Source organism: Neofelis nebulosa, chromosome 17, assembly GCF_028018385.1.
Source record: "Neofelis nebulosa isolate mNeoNeb1 chromosome 17, mNeoNeb1.pri, whole genome shotgun sequence".
In the NCBI taxonomy this organism is placed as follows: Eukaryota; Metazoa; Chordata; class Mammalia; order Carnivora; family Felidae; genus Neofelis; species Neofelis nebulosa.
Genome location: NC_080798.1, coordinates 55,518,085 through 55,541,983, shown reverse-complemented (window position 1 = coordinate 55,541,983; position 23,899 = coordinate 55,518,085). Strand labels below are relative to the sequence as shown.

Below are 23,899 nucleotides of genomic sequence, written 5' to 3'. Positions count from 1 at the left end.
CCCAGTGTTCAAATGCCTCCTTGATGGGGTGAAGAGAAGTCACTGCTCATGCTATGCTGACAGACACGTGGCTTGGTGGCAGGCCAGTGACGAGACGCCCCACACCAGCCGAGAGCCCCAGCTCCAGCCGAGCATCTGGCCCATGGCTAGTAAATCAGCTTCAGGGAGCATTAAAGGGGCCTGAAAGGCCCACCATACTTCCCATGCCTAGCATTAGCCACAATCACTGTTCACCACACATCTGTTCTGCAGAAAGAGAACCCCCCTCTGTCCTGTCTATAATTCTCTTCTGACAGAGTTCAGAGCGTGTAATTAGTAGATACCAAGAGCAGAGCGGGCCTGCAAAGCTTTATGGCATCCCCAGACGCGAGGATCCCTTGGGGAGTTTGTAAAAACTGAAGTGAGGATTCATGCCCGAAGGTCCCTGATCTCTGCCAGGCCACAACAGATGCTATAAATTCTGGATTTGCCCTGGAGCTATTCTGAATCTTATCCAGAAAATTATTACATGGTCAACACTCTAAGCCCATAACTAACCAAATATAAGGGAGACGTTGTATGGTTAAGCTGTGGGAGGCTGCCTGAATTTTGACTTTTTCCCCTTGGAAGTCGGATGTCCCATAAGAACTCTTACTAAACAGACTACTGACTACCATGGAACACGCAGAAATGTTTACGTCCCGAGAAGGCATGGGCCCAGACAAGTATGCCCTGGGGGTTTGGCTGTCACTGACAAGTTGTGAAAGAGAGGTCCTTCGCAAAGGAAACCCCAGAACCTCTGCTCTGGATTCTGAAAGGGTGCAACCCTCACCTCACGCCACATGCACGGTGATTTTAAAGTTAACAATCAGAAATCCTTTCCTCTCAGAAGCTTGAAGTTAGAGAGTGCCCTTGAAACCATAAAAGCCCCAATCAGGGCAGAAACCCATGCTCCCCCCGGCCCCCCACCACCATGGAGATTTCTCTGTTGGTCCTGGAGAAAGAACCGGACGGAGTATCTCTCTCCCCTGGGTTCAGAAAACTAGAAGTGCATTTATCTCAAATCAAGGAGGATCTCAGAAATGAGCAACAATTCAATTATGGTATGTGATTGCTCAGGGCAGAAAATGGTGAACGCAATTCACACCGTGCCAACACAGTTCAGTTGCCAGTGTCTGCCAGGAATGTTGTGTTGGGATAGATTCTGAAGCTACCTCTGGGCTCTGCGCGAAGAGTGCTGTAATCGATTAATGATGTCTGCCGCGGGTGCGGGATGAGGAACCGCACCTGTGCCCTACACTGCCATCCGGACTGGGGTTAGGGACACGGTGTGGAGACAGGAAGGCTACTTGTGAACTGTAGGTTGCCCCTTTCCACAGTTGTTTTCACATGCTAAGTCTTGACAGGCGGGGGGGGGGGGGGCAGGAGTCATGGGTACCCTGCAAATGATTTAGTGCCACAGCACACAGATGCCTCCACGTCACCCAGGGGACCTGAGTCCAGGCTGGGGACTGGCTCGGTAAGGCACATTGGACGCTGGCCCTCGTTTTTTGCTGCTTCTCTTCAGCAGCACGGTGCCCCTCCCCTCACATCACAGCCAGGGTGCACGCCCTCACATGACTTGTCACTGCTGCTGATGACCCTGGCTGCCTGGCCATGGCTGTGACTGTCCACTTTCTCCATCACAAAATCACTCCTTCTCCCCCTTCCACACGGTGCATCAGGAAGGACACCATTATGGACAGCCCAGCCCCCACTGAGGAAGTGAGGGGTTCCGCTCCCCCCTTCTTGAGGGCCGAGCATCTGTAGACCTTATTTCTGATTCTACACACGGAAACTTCTCTCTTCTCCCCCAGACACACTATTTGTGTTATTTTTACTGTGAAAAGATTCCTTCTTGTTGCCTTAAGAGAAAAAAAAAATATGGCCGAGGAGGACAGGCTGTGTTAACACCCCAACTTAGACAGAATCCCAACCCCAGTCCCTGGTGGTCAGGCCAGGACAGCCAACCCCGTTCCCCAAATCTTTGGGGAAAAGGGAAAGAAAAGACTGGCTTTGCAGTCTGGGGCTGGCGGGGGGTGGTCAGGGGAACTCACCATGTTATGCTTGAGGATTCTCTGGACCACGGGCGTGAACACTTCAATGACCACCATGGACCGGGGCCGCTCTCTGCAGTGCTGGGGAGACAGAAGGACACGGTCAGTGCCGAGCTGGCAGGGCCCAGCCAGGGCTGATAGGGCCTGGTCTGTGGCTCCTAGCAGGGCTCAGGGGCAGGGAGCCCAGCACTGATGCCTGTATTCCCTTGATCAATACTGGTGCACGGCTTTTGCTCTTGTTTTTTTTTTCTTTTTGCAGTAAGAAAAGTGAGGAATGGATCTTTTGTTTGCTTTTTGTTTTGATCTTAAAATCCGAAGCTGTTTTAGATAGTATAGACAGGCGTCAGCTCTGGACACAATCCTTATTTAATACAGTGCCGCTTTCACAGCACCAAGATTCAGAGTGCATGGTGTGACAGAGGAGTGTCTTGAAACCCAGGGGCAAGAACACCAGGGGTCTCAGTGTTTGGACACCAGAATCTTGAAAGCTCTGTGGCTTTTTGGTTGTTGGTTTTAATAAGCTGGCAGCAGTGTGAGGCCAAATGCACCTCTCAGATGTGTTTTAATTTCGTCACGGTGGTGTTTTGTGTTTCAAATGAAAACTGAAGACCTTCAGGTGGAACAAACCAGGCCCCATCCCTCCCGACACATTTATAACCTGCCCAGGCCTGTAGGTGCTGAGTTTGGGATATGAGAAATCAGGGCTTTCCTGGGAAACCCAAGATAAATAAACTTTCTTCAGATCGTGGGGTCCTGGCTTCAAAGTCTGGTAGGTGAGGCTGCCCGGGCAAGTCCAGTGAGCTGGCCCAGAGTGGACCCAGTGAGGGTGGCTTTGTTCCCCTCAGGTTCCCCTCTCTGGCAAGGCTTCCTGGTGGGTGAGGCACAGAGGCTGGACCGCCCCCCCCCCCCCCCCCCCCCCCCCCCCGCGAGGGAAAATAGCCTGAAGGCTCACAGGCCCCAGGGGCTGGGAGCCCTCGCTCCAAAGGGCAGGCTGCCTTCTGTATAGGACCAGTAGGAGTTCTATCAGGAAATGCCAGAAAGAATGGTTTTTTCCACCTCACTATTTTTCAAACTGTGCTACCTGGGAACCCTCAGGTATGATGTGCTTTGAACAGAGGTCCAGTGTTCTAGAACCACCGTGGTTTGAAAACCACGAACTCTGGGAGAAGCTGTACAGCCTGAGAGCAGAATAAAGAGATTTGGATTAAATCGGACAAACTACTGAGAGAGATGATCGGCTGAGACAGGTAAGGGAGCAGCTGACCACCCTCTCGGGGGCCCACACACTGGGTCATCTGACCCCACCCTGCTTGGGGCGCGTCGCCCTCAAGCACTGGGGGGCAGAGAAGGCCTGACAGTTGTCTCCAGCCTCACCATGGCCCCCGGGGAGGAGGGGGGCCTCCATTTTGCACAGGAGCCCAATGCCCGTGCAGCACATGCTTGTGTGCCCACACGCACAGGTGCTCACCCGCTGGGCCCGGAGGGCACACCCTGCCACATGCCACACATGCGCATTGAGAGCGCGCCCCGGGCACTGCGGGCCAGCAGGCTGGGTCCACCCTCTGCTCTGTGGGTTGCTGGAAAAGGTCTCCTGACGGAGAGATGAGGCCAGAGAGGATAAGGCAATCCTGTGTCTCTCAAGCACACAGAGAGAGTGTGTTTTCCATCCCCTTCCCTCCAGAAACCACTGAGCCTCCCAGGTGCCCGCTTGGCCATGCCGCGTGCTCGGCTCACTGGTGGACACAGTCCACGCCCCCTGAGGACACCATGGGGCTGTGGAAGAAGCAAGGGAGGGAGGGAGCACGAGGGGGGTGAGTCAGCAGGTGCAAGACGGGGGAGCGCCGGGGAAGCAGCAAACCTAGGCCCTGCATCTCTCCAAAGACATCAACTCGTTACACAAAAAAAAAAAAAAAAAAAAAAAAAGCAGACAGCAAAGAACAAAACAGGATTGCATGCTGGTTCAGTCCCCGGACTACTGAAGTGTGCTTTCAGAGTGACGGATGATTGGTCCCCGACATGCCCTGGGCGTGTTCCGTGTAAATCCCACTGCGAGCCTGGCACTGGGTCCGCGGGAGTGGATGTCCCGCTCTGTGGCTCCCCCCAGCTAACCTGGCGTTCCCCTGCCTGCTTTCCCTGGTCAGGAAAAGCCCCATGGCCGTGCCCCACTGTGGGCCAGCCGGTGCTCAGAGGAGCCGGGGCTAATAATAAACCAGCTCTGACGTCAGGAACCCAGAAAACCTGCTACACATTTCTCCCAAGACAGCTACAAAGATAGTCTAGAGAAAAGCCGGACGCTCCTCCCCGACCCACCGGTTTGGACCCTGGGCCTTCCTGATCACCTGTGTGGCAGAGAGAGAGAGAGCTGTAACTCTAAGAGAAGGTTGCCTGGCTTGCCTTCTGGGTCCATGTGGGGCCCCTGACCCAGGTCGGGGAAGCCTGGGTTTTCAGCAAATTGCACCAAGCCGACCCCAGCACGCACTCGGAGGCAGGCTGCCTCCTGCAAACGCAGCCCTCCTTCAGTGACGCCATACCTTGCAAAAGAATTCACAGAGATCTGGCGGTGGATGGTTGTTTTCCAGCAAAGGAGCAATCGCCTGGAAGACAACGAACAAGTGTCAGTTGGAATCTCTAGGAGGAACTCCTACCTGGCGAGGGGGGGGGGGGGGCGGGGGGGAGGCTCACGGCACCCACTGAGAAACTGATAAAAAGTCTGGGCTGACCCCCCGCCTCGGAAAAATACACACCTACGACGACGCAGGTAGCTTTAGGGGTTTGGTGACCTGCTGACGTCCATGCACGTCCCCCTCAGATCAACAGTCCCCGCCTACGGGGCAGGACAGTTGAGCGGTTATGAGCCCAGGCACTGGGGGCAGAGTCCTGGGTGCAGTTGTGGCACTTGTGACTCTATAACTGTTCGAACAAGCTATCTTGTCTCTTTTAACGCCCGAGTTCCCGCCTGGAAAGCGGAGCAGAGAGAGTCAGTGGAAAAGCGGGCGGGAGGTGCTGATAACTGTCATCTGGGGCTGGTCGACCCCGCCCTTTGCAGGACATTCTGCAGCATCCTTGTGCTCAACCCGCTAGATGCCAGGAGCAACCCTCAGCCAGCTGTGACGGTAAAAGTCTCCGGGCACACTTTGGTTTTTTATATTAAGGGAGTTTGAATATCTCATGCCCCTTGAGTTCATTTCCCACCAAGTCTTAAAAAAAATTATTTTTTTTTAACATTTATTCATTTTTGAGAGAGAGAGAGACAGAGCACGAGAAGGGGAGGGGCAGAGAGCGAGGGAGACACGGAATCTGAAGCAGGCTCCAGGCTCTGAGCCATCAGCACAGAGCCCGATGTGGGGCTCTAACCCATGAACCGTGAGATCATGACTGGAGCCGAACTGAACTCGGACTCTTAACCGACTGACCCACCCAGGTGCACCCCGTCCCCCAGGCCTTCTTAGGCAAGCTGTCCAATTCTTACCGGTTCCCACTGCCATTCCTGGACAAGGTTCCCATGGCCTGAATGGTGTGTGATTCGTGATTTTTCTTCCCCTTTCCTAATTTGTTTTTTAATTTTTATTCTTTATTTTTATTTTTTTCATAATTTCTGTTTTAATGATTTTGCTAAACCTCAAATAAGATATTGGAACCACAGGAGAAAATGTGTCCAGACACTGCCAAATGCCCCACAGGAGACAAAAGACTCCCCAGTTAAGGAGCCCCTGTTATAATACCTCTCACGGAGTCTGAAATAAGGCCAGGTCTCCATAAATGTTAGTTACTGGAAGGTTAACGTCTATGTGAGGTCCACTCATTTTCTTATTTGCCACACTGGGCACAAGATTAGGAAACAGGAGACCCAGGACCCAGCACCAAGACTGCGAGGCCGTGTGACCCTGAGTGGGCAACTCGACCTCTTCGGGCCTGTAAATGGGGAGAACTAGAGTTACCTATTCACTGGGTTGTTGAGCGGATCTGATGAGAGAAAACTCTAGAAGCTTTGGAGTCTCGGCCTCAGGATAAACCCAATGGCCTGGAACGCAGCAGGCCATGGCCACCATCACTGGGGGGCTGTCTTGGGCTGCACTGGACACAGTGGCAAGGGGGGGCGGAGCGATCCGGCCCGACTCCCAGGAGGGCTCTGTGAGGACACGCTCTCCCCGTCACCGACTCCCACAGCTTCGACCCCGCCTGCTTGGGTTCACAGGGTCTCCTTGATCTGTTCCCTGCAGCAGCGCCTCTGGACATGCGGAGGGACCTCTCAGCAAGGTCTTCCGCTTGGCCTGGGACCATCAGGGAGAGGCAGTGTAACTGGAGGCCAATAAAAGATGGCAGTTACTCGGCCAGCTACGTGAACGCACCTCTGTGAACGAGTAAGTCACTGACACTGAGGTTCTCCTTGGTGGCACCACGAGCCAGGTTGGCAAACGGCTGGTGGTTAGGCCCCGGGTCTTATCTGCCTAGGGCTGCACAGTCTAACAGTAGCCACTAGCCACATGTGACCACTCAGACTTTAACTGACATAAAATTAATGATTTTAAGTGAAATAAAATAAAAAATGTAGTTCTCCAGTTGCGTGAACCATGTTTCAAGGGCTCAGTAGTCACACGAAGCCAGTGAATACCTCCACCAGGGCAGAAAGTTCTCCCAGGCAGTGTGGGGCAGGGTAGGTAGGCACCTCACTGACCGCGAGGCTGAGCCCGTCATCTTGTCACGGTCTCCCCCACCCCAGCCACACAGACCACAAACCGCCGACCGACAACGGTCGCAGACCAACAGTAATACCCACAGCAGCAGGTGCCGTTCTGGGTACCCCCCGTGCTGGGCTCTGTGCTGACCGTGCCCAGGGCGATCTTCACCGTGTGCTGGGAGGTGGGTGTGGGTCTTGCCTTTTTTCCCAGAGATTGAGTCTGCTGCCCGAGGTGGCACAGTCAGAACACGGTGCAGCCAGAGTGTGAACCCACGTTGGTGACTCAGGACGCTAAGCTATTCGCCACGCGACTTCTCAGTCCCGGCCCTCCACACGACCGGGAAATAAACAGCCCTGTCTGGTGACAGGAGTCACACTGAAGGAGAAACGGGGCAGCGAAAGACAACGAAACCACCAGCGTGATCTCAGCCCACGGTTCTGGCTCTGCTCTCATTTCCAGAAGTTCAGTGCTCAGCCTGCTATGTGGGGGCTCTCCTGTGCCTGCCCCCATGCCCCCCGGATGCCCCTGCTCCCCACACCCTGATCTTGGACCAGCTCCGGGAGGAGGTACCACAGGCAAGGCTGAAGCTCTTCAATCGTGCCAGGCCCCTCTTTCTCGGGAACGAGTCAAGGAATAAAGGAGTGGAAAGGATTTAAGTGCCCAGAGTGGGCGTGAGGTGTGGGCTCTGTGCCTCCACGGCTATTACCTCATTCGATCCTCATGACAACTCTGTGAGGTCAAGTGGGAGTTATTTCCTTTTGTACAGATGAAGAGACAGAGGGTCAGGGAGGCTCCAAGGCCTGTCCTGGTCACAGAGTTATGATCATTTCAAAAGGTATGATTAATCAAAAGCGCTTAGATTTCTGTGGACTCTTTCCATAAACCTAGTCCTCCGCTGAGCATGTCAGGAACATTAGCTCACTGACTCTTCCCGGCAGCCCTGTAAGAAAGGCATTGTTGCCATACCCATTTCACAGATGAGGAGACTGAGGCTTACTATGTCAAGTTAGCTGAAAGTGATCTGAAGGGCCATCTGGTTAAATAAAAATATTCTAGAGCCAGCAGAAAGAAAGGACTGGGTGGGCCAGTGGTTCTCAACCAGGGTTGACTCTGCCTCCCAAGGGATGTTGGCATGTCCGGAGACACATTTTTGATCACCACGACTGGGAAGGGCTACGGGCATCTAGTGGGTTGAGGCCACGGAGGACAGGTACCTCACAAGGAAAGATCCGTCCCCAACTTTCAGTAATACTGAGGCCAGAAACCTTGAGGCAGATAAGCATGAAAGGACTCAAAAGCATCTCTGAGACAACACGTGTAGCATCACATCATTAATGCTGAACACACAAAGCCACAACCCTGTCTGTCTGTGTGGGTTTGCTGTCACCCGAAAGCCCCAGGTGCTGTCTCTGAAGAGGACACTGGGATGGAGTGAAATCCTTTCCTTTCTTCTTCTTTTTTTAATGAAATTATACTCATGGAATATTTGCAAAGGTATTTTTAAATAATATTTTAGGGGCGCCTGGGTGGCTCAGCTGGTGAAGCGTCCGACTTTGGCTCCAGTCACGATCTCACAGTTTATGGGTTCGAGCCCTGCATCAGGCTCTGGGCTGACAGCTCAGAGCCTGGAGCCTGCTTCGGATTCCGTGTCTCCCTCTCTCTCTCCGCCCTTCTGCCACTCATGCTCTGTCTCTGTCTCTCAAAAATGAATAAATGTTAAAGAAAAATAAAAAAATAACAATATTTAAAATAAAATAAAATAAATATTTTAATGTTTACTTTTGAGAGAGAGAGACAGAGTGTGAGCAGGAGAGGGTCAGAGAGAGAGAGAGAGAGGGAAACACAGAATCTGAAGCAGGCTCCAGGCTCCGAGCTGTCAGCCCAGAGCCTGACGCGGGGCTCGAACTCACGAACCGTGAGATCACGCCCTGAGCCAAAGTCAGACGCTTCGCCGACTGAGCCACCCAGGGTCCCCATAAAATAAAATAAAATAAAATAAAATAAAATAAAATAAAATAAAATAAAATAAAAGCAGAAGTCCTCCCGTTACTTGCCCAAGGTCACAGCTCGTATGGGGCGGGCCCAGGGTCGGCACCAGCTCTGAGCATGAGCTCACATTCAGCTCCAAGCCTCCACTCCTCACTAGCACATGGGACCCCAGTTGCGGTTCGGACTGTGGGTCGACGCGCGTCCAGTGACGTGCCAGCTCCAGTCAACACCTACCTACTGCACAGATGTCTGACCCCAGATGGACTGAGTAAGACCAACTCAAGTTACTTGTGAGAGTATTTATGAAAACGATCACATAAAAAAATACCAAGCCCCAGTGGGAGAAAACTAATTGCCCACGGGTCAAATCAGATAACGTAATCTCTGGAACGAAAGGAGACTTCCCAATAATGATAAGGGCGCTGGTGACAAAGAACACTGCGAGGCAGGCTGTAAAACGCAGGGCTGGGGGTCAGACCGCAGATCACATTCTCCTCTGTTCTCAGGCATGCCTGCTGAGCAGGGGAGCTTAGCCCAGCCCAATTAAGGGGTCAGCCCAGCCAAATTAGCTGGGTAAAAGCAGCCTGCATCTCTCAGATCAAAATTCTTTTCCCAGGCTCGTCCCCAGTCCAAAGCCCTCACCCTTCTTCCAGGGCTGAAGTGGGACCCATAGTTATCGCCAGCAGGGAGAGGAAGACACCGGCTCCTTCCCCGGCGCCCAGGTCCCTGCCTGCTTCTCCTCCAGCCAGCGCCTCACTGCTCTGCCTTTCTCGTGCTGGGCCCTCTGCCTGGACTGCCTACCCATCCTTTAAGATCCGGTTTGCTCACCTCCTCCTAGAAGCCCTCCGTCATCCTCCTCCCAGTACCCTCACTGGCAGAGGATGTCAGGCGCCTGCCCTCTGTGCCCCACTAACACTCCAAACAAATCTCAACCCCCGACCATGTTATTTCTTGATTGTCTGTTGACCTGCCGGGTTCTCCCAGCACACGGTAAATCCCTCACTGGTGGCACTGAGCCTGTGGCACAGAGTTTTCGGCACATACTTGCACTTACATGTTGACAAGTGTTTTTTCAACGAGTTTATTAGTTAATAATATGCCAGAGAAAGGTGGTGGTAGGGGACGGGGGGGTGCCCAGGTCGACATCCCCCCTGTTCTGGCGAGAGAAGGCAATGAGTGGTCAGGGTGGAGCACAGGAAAATAAAAAAAAAAAAAAAAAACTCTACATTTTTAGCAAATACCCACTGAGTGCGCCAGATACTAGCTGGGGCTGCACAGAAGCTGCTGCCTTTATTCTCCACAATAAACAGTCTAGGCCTCACGTCTTTGGGTGCCCACAAGACCCAGCTGGAGTGAGGAAGGGGATTCTCCAGGCGGGGCCTGCCAGCGCCAAGGGGGAGGGCCCATGAAACCATAATTCAGAGGGGCACGGAGTCTAGCATGCTGTCCTTGTTTCAAAGGCTGCAGCCACAGGACCTCTGGCCCAGGCGAATGTCCTTTCTGTGCACACCAAGCTTGGCCTCCCACTTCCGTTTCAAGTTCTGCTTCCCTGCTGATGCTTCCAGAATAGAGCATGTTGTTTTACGTCTCTGTGCACATTTTATTTTGTCTCTTGGGAAGGCCTTTACTCTGCTTTACCCTGTCTTGCCATCTGGCAAACTCCTTTTTTTTTTTTTTTTTTTTTTAAATGTATTATTACTAAGTTTACTTATTTTGACAGAGGCTGAGTGGACGGTCATCACACATGTGAGCAGGGGAGGGGCAGAGAGAGAGGGAGAGAGAGAATCTGAAGCAGGCTTCACGCTCAGCACAGAGCCTGATGTGGGGCCCGGTCCCACAACTGTGACATCATGACCGGAGCCGAAATCAAGAGTCAGACGCTGAACCGAACGAGCCACCCGGGAGCCCCTCATCTGGCACGCTCCTACTGATCCCTCAAAACCCAACTCAGACATCGCTGTCTCCAAGAAGCACAGTGGCTTCTCTCCCGGGTGAGCTATCACTCCACTCTCTATACTACAAGCCTCTATTTGTGCAGTGATCTACGTGTCTTCCTACAACAGACGATGAACGTCTCGGGAACAGGAACGGTCTTAGTTATGCACAGATTCAAATACACAGATAGGTGCTTGGCATCCGGCAGGTGCAACCTCATTTCTCTCTTCTCTCTAGTGAGAGTCACACTTCATAGCTTAAAATCACCCAGGAAGAGATTCTACGCCAAAGATGCTTACATCACAGTCAAGTCCTAGGAAATATTACCCCACTTTGCGTATCAGAGGGAATTAAATCCAGGTTCTATTTGTGGATTAATTAGGAGATCTGTCCTGGGGCAAGAAAGAGAATGCTTACCTTTCAGCTAATAGGGTTATGCCTCTGAATACATTATACACTGTCTGCCATCTCCTGCCTTCAACTCCCTGCGGCACACTCGGGAAGGAGGAGGCGATTAAGACACATTTGCTACAAACCTCAACGACTGATAATTACATCCCCCTTCCCAATCAGTTGGGGCTCTGAAATGTGCAAAGGCAGGAAGCAGACTCGTCTGGCTTGACAGAAAAGACAAAACTGAGTAAGGTCGCCATGCTGGTGGATCACACGTGCTTCCGAGAATGCACTCAGATTGGGGTGGGGGGGAAGGACTGTGGGCCCCAAGAGGTGGACAGAGGGAGAAGGGTCCGGAGAGACTTACCACAATGATGTTCTCATGCTCCTGGGTAGTCAAGTTTGTGTTCTGAGGGATTGAATGGAGAGCGCAGGAGGGAGACAAAACAAAACAGAAACACTGACATTAATAAAACGGAACGTTTACATCTCAAAGGTCCAACCGGTGAAAAACGCTTTCAGCATCTCAGCGAGCAATGGTCACTTTTCTTAATTAAACAGATCAGAAGCCCCTCACAGGATTGGTCGGGAAGGGAGGAAAGCACGGCTTTGGGGCGGGGGGACTGCGTTTCCAGTCCTGGTTTCACCCCTCGTGAGTTATGTGACCTTGGCTCCTCGGTGAGACTCGGTTTCTTCTCCCATAAATAGGGATCCTCTGTGGGCTTCAGTGAGAGGGTATACAGACAGACCTAACCGCACGCTTGGTGGTGCTCATGTAGATGCCACTGGGGAGCCAGGAGGCAGGTTCACAGTAAACACATAAAGAAACAGACTTTGGAATCTTGACTGTGTACCAGGCCTAAGAGCGGCACATACATATTATCACAGCAGCTTTCCAGCTAGGTTCCCAGGGAAGAATGGTCTTCCATGAGTTGGCCAAATGTGGTTTAGCTAAATTCAAATGCCAGCGATTAACTTGCAAAAATAATATTAAGTGGAACGCGTTAAGCTTGTTTAAATTTTAGGGTTTTTTCCCTCCCCAATGCGGGATCTTCTTACCCAGCTGGTACCTGTTACCACCATCCTGTGCGTATGTGAATGAGGGAAGGAACGATCACGCGATAAATGAGAAATCATGGGAGAAACCAGAAACGGTCATTACCGTCTTCTTTCCTAGTTTCGTGTGGTGTTCGGTTTCATCTGTTTGTTCTTGGTGGAATGGGTTCTCCCTGGTGTCGGTTCAGATTTCCTAACAGGGCCGCGTTTGGCCCCTGGTAACATGCCGTCTCACCGGACAGTGAACTGGCAAGACCGATGGCTGTTGGGTTCTAGAAACAGCCCCACCATGCGCACCACCTGGCATCACGTTTAAGGAGAATCAGGGTACCTGGCATTTACAAGCAGGTGAAACAAAAGAAAAGCCACTGGGCCGTGGATTTGCCCAAAGGGTGAAGACAGCCTTGGAACCCGGCCGGCCGGGGCGATGTCTGCCTCCTCAAGTCCCCGGGTTCCCATGGAGACAGCAAGGCCCTCGGGCTTAGAATCCAGGAACACACGGAAGGTGGAAGGATGTCTTTTGGAATCCAAAGGCTTTTTCTTTTTTGGACATTGGTGGAGTCTAAGCAGCCCATTTATGGCAGATGATTAAACATCAATAATTTTTCCGCCCAGGGTAGATGGAAACGTGGCTTTGGTCTTTCCTCCTGACTGACAATGACAGCTCACTATGCCTCAGGCAGTGCGAGTGCGCTCTGTAACCCTCATCCCACATCCTTCTTCTTTCTTACGATGCTTCTCCTGCTTTCCTGTCCACAGATGAGCTACCAGAGTCTCACGCAGTGCGGCAGCTGACTCAGGAGCACAGGTAAGAGACGGTGGGGTGTGGGTTTCACCCTCTCTGTCCTGATGCCAAAACCTGCATCTCTCTCTTCATTTATAAAACAATTTTTTTTTAATCTTTATTTATTTTTGAGAGAGAGAGACAGTATGTGAGCAGGGGAGGGGCAGAGAGAGAGGGAGACACAGAATCTGAAGCAGACTCCAGGCTGAGCCGTCAGCACAGAGCCCGACATGGGACTTGAACTCATGAGCTGTGAGATCATGACCTGAGCCGAAGGTGGATGCTTAACTGACTGAACCACCCAGGCGCCCCAGCATCTCTCTCTTCAAAAAAAAATTTTTTTTTAATGTTTCTTTATTTTTGAGAGACAGAGCACGAGTGGGGGAGGGGCAGAGAGAGAGAGGGAGATACAGAATCCGAAGCGGGCTCCAGGCTCCGAGCCGTCAGCACAGAGCCCGACGCAGGGCTCGGACCCACGAGCCGTGAGATCACGACCTGAGCCGAAGTCAGACGCTTAACCGACTGAGCCACCCAGGTGCCCCTCTCTTTTTATAAAAGTTTACTTTGAGAGAGAGCGAGAAAGAGAGAGAGAGGGAGAGAAGAAAGTGCACACATGTGCAGGGAAGGGCACAGGCAGAGACAAAGAGGGAGAAAAAGAATCTCAAGCAGGCTCTGCATCGTCAGCAAGGAGCCCAATGCTGGGGCTCGATCTCACAAACTGTGAGATCATGACCTCAGCCGAAATCCAGAGTCAGATGCTTAACAGACTAAGCCACCCAGGTGCCCCCCTAAAACCTGCATCTCTAACCACTGAGCTATGGTGCTCAGCCCAAGCAAGGGCCAGTCCCATCCTTCGGGCCATGGTGGACAGCTCTGAAGGGCTCAGTCCGTTCCTCACTGCACCTGTGCACCTTCCCAGGAAGAGCCTTCGGTAAATACAGATGCTGATTTCTTTGTCCCAGTCACTGGTGGTGGCCTGTGCTGTTCCGCAGGGACACTTCTCTCTCCCAAGGCCATTTTCAACCCTGGGTGGAGAGCACTCACTGAAAACGGCCACTGAATCATAGGGGACACCTGAACCCCGAACTGAGCGGCCTCTCCACACACTCAAGTCAACAAAGGCCCGGGAGGTCAGGGATGCGGCTCTGTCTGGCCAGCGGATGGGCAGTCCTTTCGCAGAACTAACAGCCCCTCCACCCCCTCCTTGGGGATCCTGCCCACCTCCTGGTTGGCTTGGTGACACCTGGAGCCTCGTAGAAGGAGACCCCGGAGACAACTTGAGTAAAGAGAACAGGCAAATAAGCTAGCCCATATAATCTACACAAGAAAGGGCAAGGAGGAGGAAGGATTTGTTTGTCTTTCCACCCATCCTCCTAGACCCTTAAGCTGAGAGTGGTTAAGGTCAAGGTCATGACTACCACCCATGGCAATAAAAATGGCACTTATCCAAGTGACCCTGGGCAGGTGACAACCTCTTGGAGCCTCTGTTTACTCGTCTGTACCTTTAGTACTTACCCTGCAGGGTCCCTGGAGAAATGCTAAGTATCAGCACTAAATGCCTGCCAAAGTGGTCGTGACAGAGCCTGAATGTCACTCAGGGAGGCGTCAAGCCTTACTCGGGGGGATGCTGCCCGGGCACAGCTCTGTCCAGCTCTGTCCCTTACCAAACAGCTCTTACCAGTCAGACATGGTGAGTCATACTGACCCCTTGCCCGACACACAATAGGTATACAGCAAATGCAAGCTTCTTCCCTTTTTTCCTCTTTAAATGCTTTTATCTTTTCCCACCCCAGCACTTGGGGATCAGGTGCCTGAGAAGCGATGCAAAGGCCCACGGGTGCGCGGTCACATGTGACATTAACGCCGCCAGAGGTTGGCGACAGTGCCCGTCGGCCGCCTTCCCCATCGTCCTGACAGCGAACCTGATGTCAACGACGGTGTGGTGGCGGCCGGGACTGGCGGGGCAGGAGGGGCGGGCAGGTGGTCTTGCAGGGAGAGCAAGCCCCAAGGTGGAATTTGCAGCCCCACCACTTGCTCAGGTGTTCCAGTGTCTCTGGACCTGAGTTTCCCCATCTGTACAACAGAGACAACAAGGCCCCCGTCTCAGGGGAGACCGTACGACACGAGATGCCGTGCTGCAGGGCACCTGACGCCGGCCGCCACACAGCAGGCGCGTACTCGCGGTGAGCGGCCAGCCTCGGGCCTGCTTGCTGGGGCCCTTCCCCTGCTCAGGCGGGAAGCCGGGATTTCAGGTTGCACATACAGCACCCGGCCTGGCCTCCAATTCCAGGCCTTGACTGTGATGCATTTCAGAGCGTGAGTCTCTGCTCTTCTGCGAAATGAAGCTGTCGCACGCCCGAGGGCACGTCTTCTGTTCCTCCACCTGCCACCGTCCTTGCAGCCCACCCTCTACCTCTTGCCGTACTTCCTTCCAGGGAAAGGGGTCCTCTGCTCAAATAGCAGACATGGAAGAAGGCCCGGGCCAGTTTCCTGGACTGATGGGCAGCAACCAGCTTGGGTCTGCGGGGAAAGGGGTGGCTCCAGGCAGCAAGGGGCTTGTGCTTCTAGAAGGAACCAGGGGCCACTCCCAGGGAAGGGGGACCGAGGCGTTGCCCTGGGGCCGTGGAAAGTTCAAACCGGGAGTCATCAACACCAGCGTCCCCAGGGGCCCAGGCAGGCAAACAAACGAGACAACTTTAGTATTTGTGGAGCGCGGAGAAGAGTGCCCGGGCCGGAGTCACAGCGTGTCCCCAAGTAGCCCTCGCCTACACACGAATGGCGCGGCTGGCTCTGGCTGAGCCCCCACGTTCCTGTCTGAATCCCTGCTGGAACGTGAGCTCCAGGGGGGTGGGGGCTTGTCTTTGTTCCAATGCCCACACGGCACGCACCCTACCGGGGGGCTGCCTGGCACAGCAGAGTGGGTTTTCTGAGGCTCTGGGGGGTCGTGGAGGCAGAAAGCGACAGCCGCTTGGACCCCTGCAGCTGACGCAGGCCAGGGCAGGGCAAGGTGGAGACGGGTGGCGGGGGGCCGGCAGGAAGGCAGGGCAGTCTGGGGGCTTCACCGATGTGCTCTGGCTCGGGAAAAACTGGAAGCTCCTGAAATCTGCTGCCATCATCACCACCAGCCTGTCGTCAGGCCCGAGGCTAGTCGCCCCAGCTTCGGTCATGGGGCATGGCAGGGTGGTCACCACTGCCCCTTCCCCCTGCCACACCCCCGGGACGGCCCACAACGGGCAGACGATACAAACTCAAGTCCGATTCCGTTGCCCGGCACAGCGTTGGTGCTCGGCAGAGGGGGTGGGGGTGGGGTGTGCAGAATCAAGCAGGGGGCACGTCTTACCTCTGAGAGCAGTTTTGAGACGATTTCCAGTGGGGCTTGGTTGATGGAGTCATCCTGCAGGGGGGATGTCAGGGCCATGTCCACCAGAGTTCGGATCTCCTTCAAGACAACTTCCCAACGGCTTGGGTTACTCAGCACTTTCTTATATTTGTAAATCTTTTTCTGGTCGGGAGGGAGAAAGAGACACAAACATGTTATTGATATTCTGATGGTGGAAGAGGACACCAGATGATCAGAGAAATAGATGCCCTAGCAGGTACAAGGCCCGAGAAACTGCCCGCGTGGACCAACCCTCCCGTGGGAAACTGACTCGCAGAGAAAGGAGAAGTCCCTGCCCAGGGTCACAGGCGATGTTTGCAGACAGGCCTTCCGAACACTAGCTGAGAAATCTCCACACTGTTTCCAATGACTTAAAAAAACAACAAAGCGATTTCTCTTTCAGATCACGTCTTCTCCCAAACGTATTCCCTAAGTTTTCACACGCAGGGAGGGTGGAAGGAAGCATTCGGGGGTCCAGAGAGAGGCTTTCTTTGCGTTGGAGGTACTGTTTCTACTCATCCCGACCCTAAGAGGTCCCTCTGGAGAGTGGAGTCCAGCTAAGAAAAAGGACAGACAGGCTTGTGGCCAGGTATTCAACGCTGGCCAGGTGGTGACAAGCCCAGAGGCCCCTGAGAACCACAAAGCGGACCTCAGTTTCCACCTGGTGAGTGGGACGGAGCATATCCTCACCTTTGCTCGGGGCTGCGTCCAAAGCGGAGAAGAACTGGGGCACGGGCTGCTGTCTCCCTCGATGTGAGGCGGAGTGAGTTCCGCCTCTCTGACATCATGGAAACAGCAGCCCTCGGAAGGCGGAGGTCCCAGCCAAAGTGCCTCCCGGCCCCGGCAGCTGCCGGCCCCACTGTTGCCCTGGCTTGGGACTCTCCCACTGGATGAACTCCTTCATTAAGTGCTCTGCTCCCTGGGGAAAACCTAAGTTTAGTGTCACCGCACCAAGCAGCCAGCTGGGGTGACGAGTCACAGTCTCTGAGCCAGAGTCTGAATGAAGGAGTGGGGAGGGAGGAGGTCAGGGTCCCCCACTGAGGCCGCCGGGGGTCTCCCTGACCCTTTCGTTCCTGAGTTATAAATTACAAAGTGATCTTGGAACCCAGCACTTTCAAGGAAGTATCTGGGGATGTGCTCCCTACCAACCTGAGTTAACTGTGCTGGGTGAGGCCTCGCCATGGCACAGGAGGCAGACTTTGGACTCAGGCAGGCCCGGTTCTATGAAGCATGTCACCTACTGAGCCTCAGTTCCTCTTCCATAAATCAGGCAGGAAGATACTTTGCAGGCTCTTTCAGGGTGTGACTTTGACAAATTCTGGACCCACGATGGTCCGCCCTCTGTACGCAGTTACATTCACAGGCAGAGTCCAAACAGAATTAGCCACTGGCAACAAAAAGGGAACCCGGGTACATAACTCGTCTCTTTGGAAAAAGAGGATGAAATGCACAACCCCAGCAGTACAAATAGGATCTCTACTTTCTTCCTCCCATTTGTTCCCAAACTCCACGATTTTCTGGTCTCTTACTTGCTCATCAGGCCTCATCACCACCACCATCACCCACAAAGCGAACTCACACCAAAGTCTGTTTCCCTCGTCAGCCCGGATCTTTCTTAAGCAAATCAGTATGGCTGGTCCCCGTACCCCGTCTTCCACCTGCCTGCCCTTTATTCTCCCTCCTGGTCTGGCTGTGGTGTGGCAGTCACCACGCCTCATCAAGAACCAGAGAGCGATGATGCCTCTCCGAGGGGCGGCAGGCAGAGGAACCACCTGAAACACGGACTTGTCAATCACTGCAGATGCTCTAAGGACTGGAAGACGCTGCGGAGAGCTGTCAGGGGCGGACGTTCAGTGAACACAGGCGGTCGGTGGGGGTGACGGTGACAGTGAGGACTTAGTGAATCCCAGGACTTTAATGACGAGACACAGCCGGTTCCCGGAGGCCTCCCTGGGCCGGTAACCAGCCTCGGGCCTAGTTACCGTCAGCTAGGCACCACCTCCGCACCGCCTGGTCTGTGCAGAGCCAAAGTTCCCCAAGTCTAAAGCCGTGGAGATGCTTCCCAAGGCAAGAACCCGATCCGCCCCCAAAGACGAAGGCCACTCTGAGTCCTGGACGCTGTGGGTTTGCTCCGTACCCAGAGAATTGCTTGCTTTTTAAGTGACTGTGAAATGGTCACGGAAACTCGCCGTGTATTAAGCCCCAAAGAAAACCACACGATGCACGTCCATGTGTTCCCACAGCAGATCCTAGATGTGAATACGGTCTGAGCTGTAAGGGCCCTATCTTCGGATCAGCTGCAAGCTATTTACCTTTGAAAGAATAATGACTTCATTCTTTTCGTGAAAACGATGCCTGCTCGTTGTAAGCAATTTAAACCATGCTGAAACGCACAAAGAAGGGGATAAGTGAAAAGAGGCCTCCAAAATCCCACAACCTAGAAATAGCTATCATTAATCTTTGGTGAGCATTGTTCCACCCCACCCGCTGGAACTTTGACAGATACAGCCAGCGTGTAGGGGTAGGTGGCCGTGAGGACCGCCCGCGGCTCTCCACACTCAGACATCACTGAGACCCCGAGGTAGCAAGGTCCGGGCAAGAGGGCACACGGGGTAGCACCAGCCCGGGGCCCGCCGACACACCCCCTCCAAAGCGGGGAAGGGTGACACTCCCTTGTGAGTCCCCAGGCACCGGAGCCCTTGCTCAGTGGGCGTCCCCAGCACCTGTGGTCACAGAGGCCGAAGCTGCATTCAAAACCAGAGGGTCCCAGGGCTCGTGACAAGGGCCAAAGTGTAATGAGCTCACGCTACCCACCAGGCACTAGGCATTCCTGGGCATCCATCAGCTCTCTCCATCCTCACCGTGACCCGGGGAGCCGGGGACCTGCAGCAGGCCAAGCAGCCCCCAGAGCGGACACTAAGACAAGAACCCAAGTGCAGATGGCTTCTTGACTTGAGAGGCGGTGCGGGGCACATCAGTGCAGGGTGTGGAGGAAGAAGCAGTCACTAACGGGGCACCACCAAGCATTACGACTGGGCCGCTGTGGGACCCGCTGTGAATCGCGTGGGAGCTTGAGGAGACAGTGCTCCTCGCTCCCCTCCCCCAGGGAGCGAGGACGCTGCATTTGCCCGCCCACTCTCTGGACACCTCTTGTCCAGGGCCCCGCACCGTGGACAAACTGCTCTCGCAGCCAGAGAGGAACGTGCCCCCAGGCAGAGCCACGCGCGGTCCCGGTGAGCAGCCTTCAGAGTGCGGTGGCTCAGAGGGGCACTCGCAACTTTGTGCTGTAGCCTCCAGTGTCCTGCTCACACGTACGACTCTCACAGCCAGAGAGGTGTGAGTTCAGGACCCAAGGTCACACTGCTAGAAAGGGTCGGTTCAGGAGTCAAAATTGACTCTGGTTAATTCCAGAGGTCTCTCTCTTTCTATCATGTCCATCAGGGCCAGTGCAGACAGTGGAGAGGAGAGAGAGATTCACCGAGAGACACGGTGATTGGAGGGGGTTCAAGAATGCTTGGTGGCATTCAGTGACAAGAGGCTTGGAGAACCCGAGGCCAGGCGGTCAGGGCGGTGGGGGAGGAGCTGTGGGAAGGCGGTGGGTGGGGGCAGCAGGTGGACAGTGGGGCTGTGAAATCACGGTCATGGGGGTTAGACAGGCCGCTGGCTCTGGGACAGGGCAGCTCCAGGGCAGAGGGAAGCCTACCCAGGACCCACAGGGACCCATTCATTCTGCTGTGGTGATAAATTAGCAGGTTTCATCCCCCAAAACTCCAATGAGCTCATCTGGTCATGAATCACAGTGTGGTTGGGACAGGGACACCTCTGGAGCCCTGACTCCCAGGCTCCCAGGAGCCTGGCCCTTGGCTTTGCGGTATGATCCTCCCACTGAGCCCCTTCACCAGGACGGGTGGGTGACATCTTGCCATGTCCAGCGTGGCCAACGGATTCTTTGGTCACGGGCTCCAGAGCTCTCTGGGAGGGGCTTAAAGCAGGGATTAGCAAAGTGCAGCAGGGGGCCCAAACCGAGCCCCCTGCTTCTTTCTGTGCAAGGAAGCCAAGAATGGTCTTAAGGGTTGCGAAAGAAAAAAACCCCAAAGAACATGGGACAGCAATCCAACGTTCCCTGCAAAGCCCCAAATATTTGCTATCTGGCCCTTTAGAGAAAAAGCTTGCCAACCCCTGGCTGAAAAGGTCAAGTGCAGTCTAGAAGTAAGTGTGCAGAAAATGGCTCAGCGTCGTGAGCCACCGGGGAGACACAGGTCCGAACGGCAAAGAGACGTCACTTCACTCCCGCCAGGCTGGCTGTAACCAGAAGGACGACACCCAGTGCTGGTGAGGATGTGGAGGAACCGGGGCCCAGGCACACTGCCAATGGCACTGCCCATGAGGACAGCACCACTGGAAAGCAGTCTGATAGTTACTTAAAGCATGAAGCATACATTTGTCCTATGACCCAGCAATTCTGTTGCTAGAAATCTACCCAAGAGAAATAAAAACAGACTCGACGGAAAGACACGTACATGCGTGTCCCTAGCATTATTCATAATCAGCTCAGACTGGAAATGACCCGGATGCCCATCGGGTGATGAACAGATAAGCAAAAAGGTGGCCTATCCAGACAATGGAGCAGTGTTTGCAACAAGAGAAGGATGGATCAGGGCGCCTGGGTGGCTCTTTCGGCTCAGGTCATGATCTCACGGTTCGTGAGTTCGAGCCGCGCGTCGGGCTCTGTGCTGAGAGCTCGGAGCCTGGAGCCTGCTTCGGATGCTGTGACTCCCTCTCTCTCTGCCCCTCCCCCGCTCGCACTCTGTCTCCGTCTCTCTCAAAAGTAAATAAAACGTTAAAATAATTAAAAAAAAAAAAAAAAGAAGAAGGATGGATCTACTCAGATGTGCTACGATACGGGCAAGCCTTACAAACATGATGCTAAGTCAAAGAAGCCAGGAGCAAAATACATCGCGTGTGATTCCTTTTATATGAAATGTCTAGAAAAGGCAAATTCATAGAGACACAAAGTGGAAGAGTCACTGAGTGGGGCTGGGAGGCGGCAACAGGGATTGGACTGCATACAGACACCAGGGAATCTTCTGGGATGACGCGAATATTCTGAAACTGGACTGTGGTGATGGTCGCGCTACTCTATAAATTAACTAAAATCACTGAATCATGCACTTCTGATTGGTGAATCTTAAGGTGTGTAAGTTACATCTCAATCAGAGTGTTTAAGAAGAAGTCTCAACCTAGGCAGGCAGAGGAGGGCAGCAGACAAGGCCGGAGAGCACTGCTTAGTGGTTAAGAGTGCAGGTTTTTCAACAGCAGACTTAGTAGAAATCTAAGCTCTACTTCACCCATTCACCTGGCCACCCGTGTACCCAAGCCATCCACCTTTGTCGCCATCCATCCACCCACTCATCCGTCCTTCCCGGCATCCGGCCACCATCTGTCCAATCATTCATCAAAAATTCCCACGATGTGGGCGCCTTGGTGGCGCAGTCGGTTAAGCGTCCGACTTCAGCCAGGTCACGATCTCGCGGTCCGTGAGTTCGAGCCCCGCGTCAGGCTCTGGGCTGATGGCTCGGAGCCTGGAGCCTGTTTCCGATTCTGTGTCTCCCTCTCTCTCTGCCCCTCTCCTGTTCATGCTCTGTCTCTCTCTGTCCCAAAAATAAATAAAAAACGTTGAAAAAAAAAAAAATTAAAAAAAAAAAAATTCCCACGATGTGCCAAGCGCTGTGTTCGGTACTAAGGATCCCCACGGTGAGCGAAGCAGACGGGTCCCAGTGCGCACGGAACTCACAGTATGTTACTCGTACCCTAGCTGCCTCAACCGCAACGCGGGGCCAGGCTAACTGCTGCCAAAGGCTCCTGTGGCTCTCCCGTGAGATAACATATACAAGGCACCTAGCCCCGCTGCTGGCCAAACAGCTACCTTCTTATCACCTACCAAGGGACAGGAGTGAGTGGTCCGGGGCAGGTGGAACTTGGGAGGACTCCTGGCATCCGTGACTCAGCCCCGCCAGCTCCCGAGACAACAGAGCCAGCAGGAAAAGCTTCCTGCCTCCCGGGTGGCACAGTCAGTCACTCCATTGCCGTCCTCACCCTCTGCTTGTCAGGGAGGGGACGTTACCTGGGCAACACCCGCCATCTCTCCGGCAACTGCTCCCACGGCAGAGACGACCGCAGACGCCCGGGGTTCTCCGGCCTGGGAAAGCAGAGCCTGTCGGCAACTCCACGGGAGACAAGCTGTCACCGGGAGTGTGCCCCTCACCGGGAGAGGCGTGACTCAGAACGTGCTGGAAGCACGCCTCCCGGTGATGGGGCTGCTCTGCTGCTTGCCGCAGCCTCCCAGGCTCAGGCTCGCGACAGCACGCATGCTCCCCACCACCTGTCATTAAAGGAAGGGAGGCACGGGAGCTCCTCGGAGAGCTGCCGAGAAAAACGAGAAAAACGAGCCAGGGAGGAACCGACTGGCTTTTAGATCTGCCCCCTGGTTGGACGGCCCAAAGCTGTGCCGCCCAGGCCCCACGTCCCTAGCCCCACGTGGCTACTTACATTCAACTTAATGAAAATGAAATACGATTAAAAATCCAGTGCCTCGGTCTACTGGCCACACTGTGGCTGCTGGAAAGCCACAAGTGGCCAGCGGCTACCATGCTGGATGGCGCAGAGAAAGACCGTCGTCACCACTGCAGAAAGTTCTATTGGGCAGTGCCGTCCTACGGTCTCGGGGTCCCCCTGCGTCCCCATGCCCCCAGAGGACCAGCAGCACGCTCACTGCCTCTCCCCATCCTCAGCCAGCACTTTGGGGCCTACCCACCTGCCCCGCTCCTCCGACTTTCCCTCCCAGGTCTTAGGTGGTGTTCCCAAACGTCCCCTGCACACCTAGGAAGAATGGATGCCTGGGCAACTGCTCTCATTCCTAGACAGGGGCCTTTGACCTCCTCATTCCTTCACGACTCAGTATGGGCCGTGCAGGCAACTCGCCATCCCTGCCAGGCCGCGTGCTTCCGGGGGCCCCAACACTCGGGCCGCTGGTCCTCCAGAATGGGTGCCACTTCTTCAATCCTTTTAGCCTTAGGGACCATCACCCTGCCTTCAGACACAGGCCAGGCCTGTGGTCGGCCCCTGCGTGCCACCCCCACACTGCCCACTTGGCCCTGGTCTTCACCATCAACCTGAGTCAGCTCATCACCTCTCAGCACCCCCCGTGCACGTGCACAGTGATGCTAATTTAGCCAATACAGTTACTGAGCTGTTCCCTGCTGGTCCAATTAATTAACAGATGGATTCATCAGTGATTCCCTTCCAGGGACTCGGGATTTTCACGAGGAGCAAGGGTAGGGACACCTGCTCTGGGCACTGGCTCCACGGGGGCGCTGGGAGTAGGGGAAAGGACACAAAACGAGACACAGGCCCAGCCCTGGTCCCCCGTCGGCTGGCACGGAAACCAGGCCCCGACTCACGCTAACAAAGCTACGAAACACAAACCGCCGGCTGCCGCTTACCCGGTGCTTACCATGTTCCAGGAAAAACCACCCCGCATGATGACACAAGAGCCTAATGGTTATCACGCCTGGAGCGCTCTCCGCGGCCCAGGCCCTGTGTGAAGCTC

The 23,899-nt window shown here is 54.2% G+C and overlaps 1 protein-coding gene across 3 annotated transcripts in view; it reads right to left on the bottom strand.

Moving 5' to 3' along the window:
• CMIP (c-Maf inducing protein) overlaps positions 1-23,899 on the bottom strand; it is a 233,304-nt gene that overhangs the window by 36,240 nt on the left and 173,165 nt on the right. For 2 of the 3 annotated variants that reach the window (XM_058708803.1, XM_058708804.1), the window contains exons 4-7: positions 16,252-16,413; positions 11,439-11,480; positions 4,607-4,669; positions 2,076-2,156 (exon numbers count right to left, since the gene is read on the bottom strand). In XM_058708803.1, the coding sequence (XP_058564786.1) occupies positions 2,076-2,156; positions 4,607-4,669; positions 11,439-11,480; positions 16,252-16,413 (348 nt within the window). Of the gene's footprint in view, positions 1-2,075; positions 2,157-4,606; positions 4,670-11,438; positions 11,481-16,251; positions 16,414-22,414; positions 22,448-23,899 lie in introns of those variants that run through there. The other variant, XM_058708805.1, reaches the window with a different exon arrangement.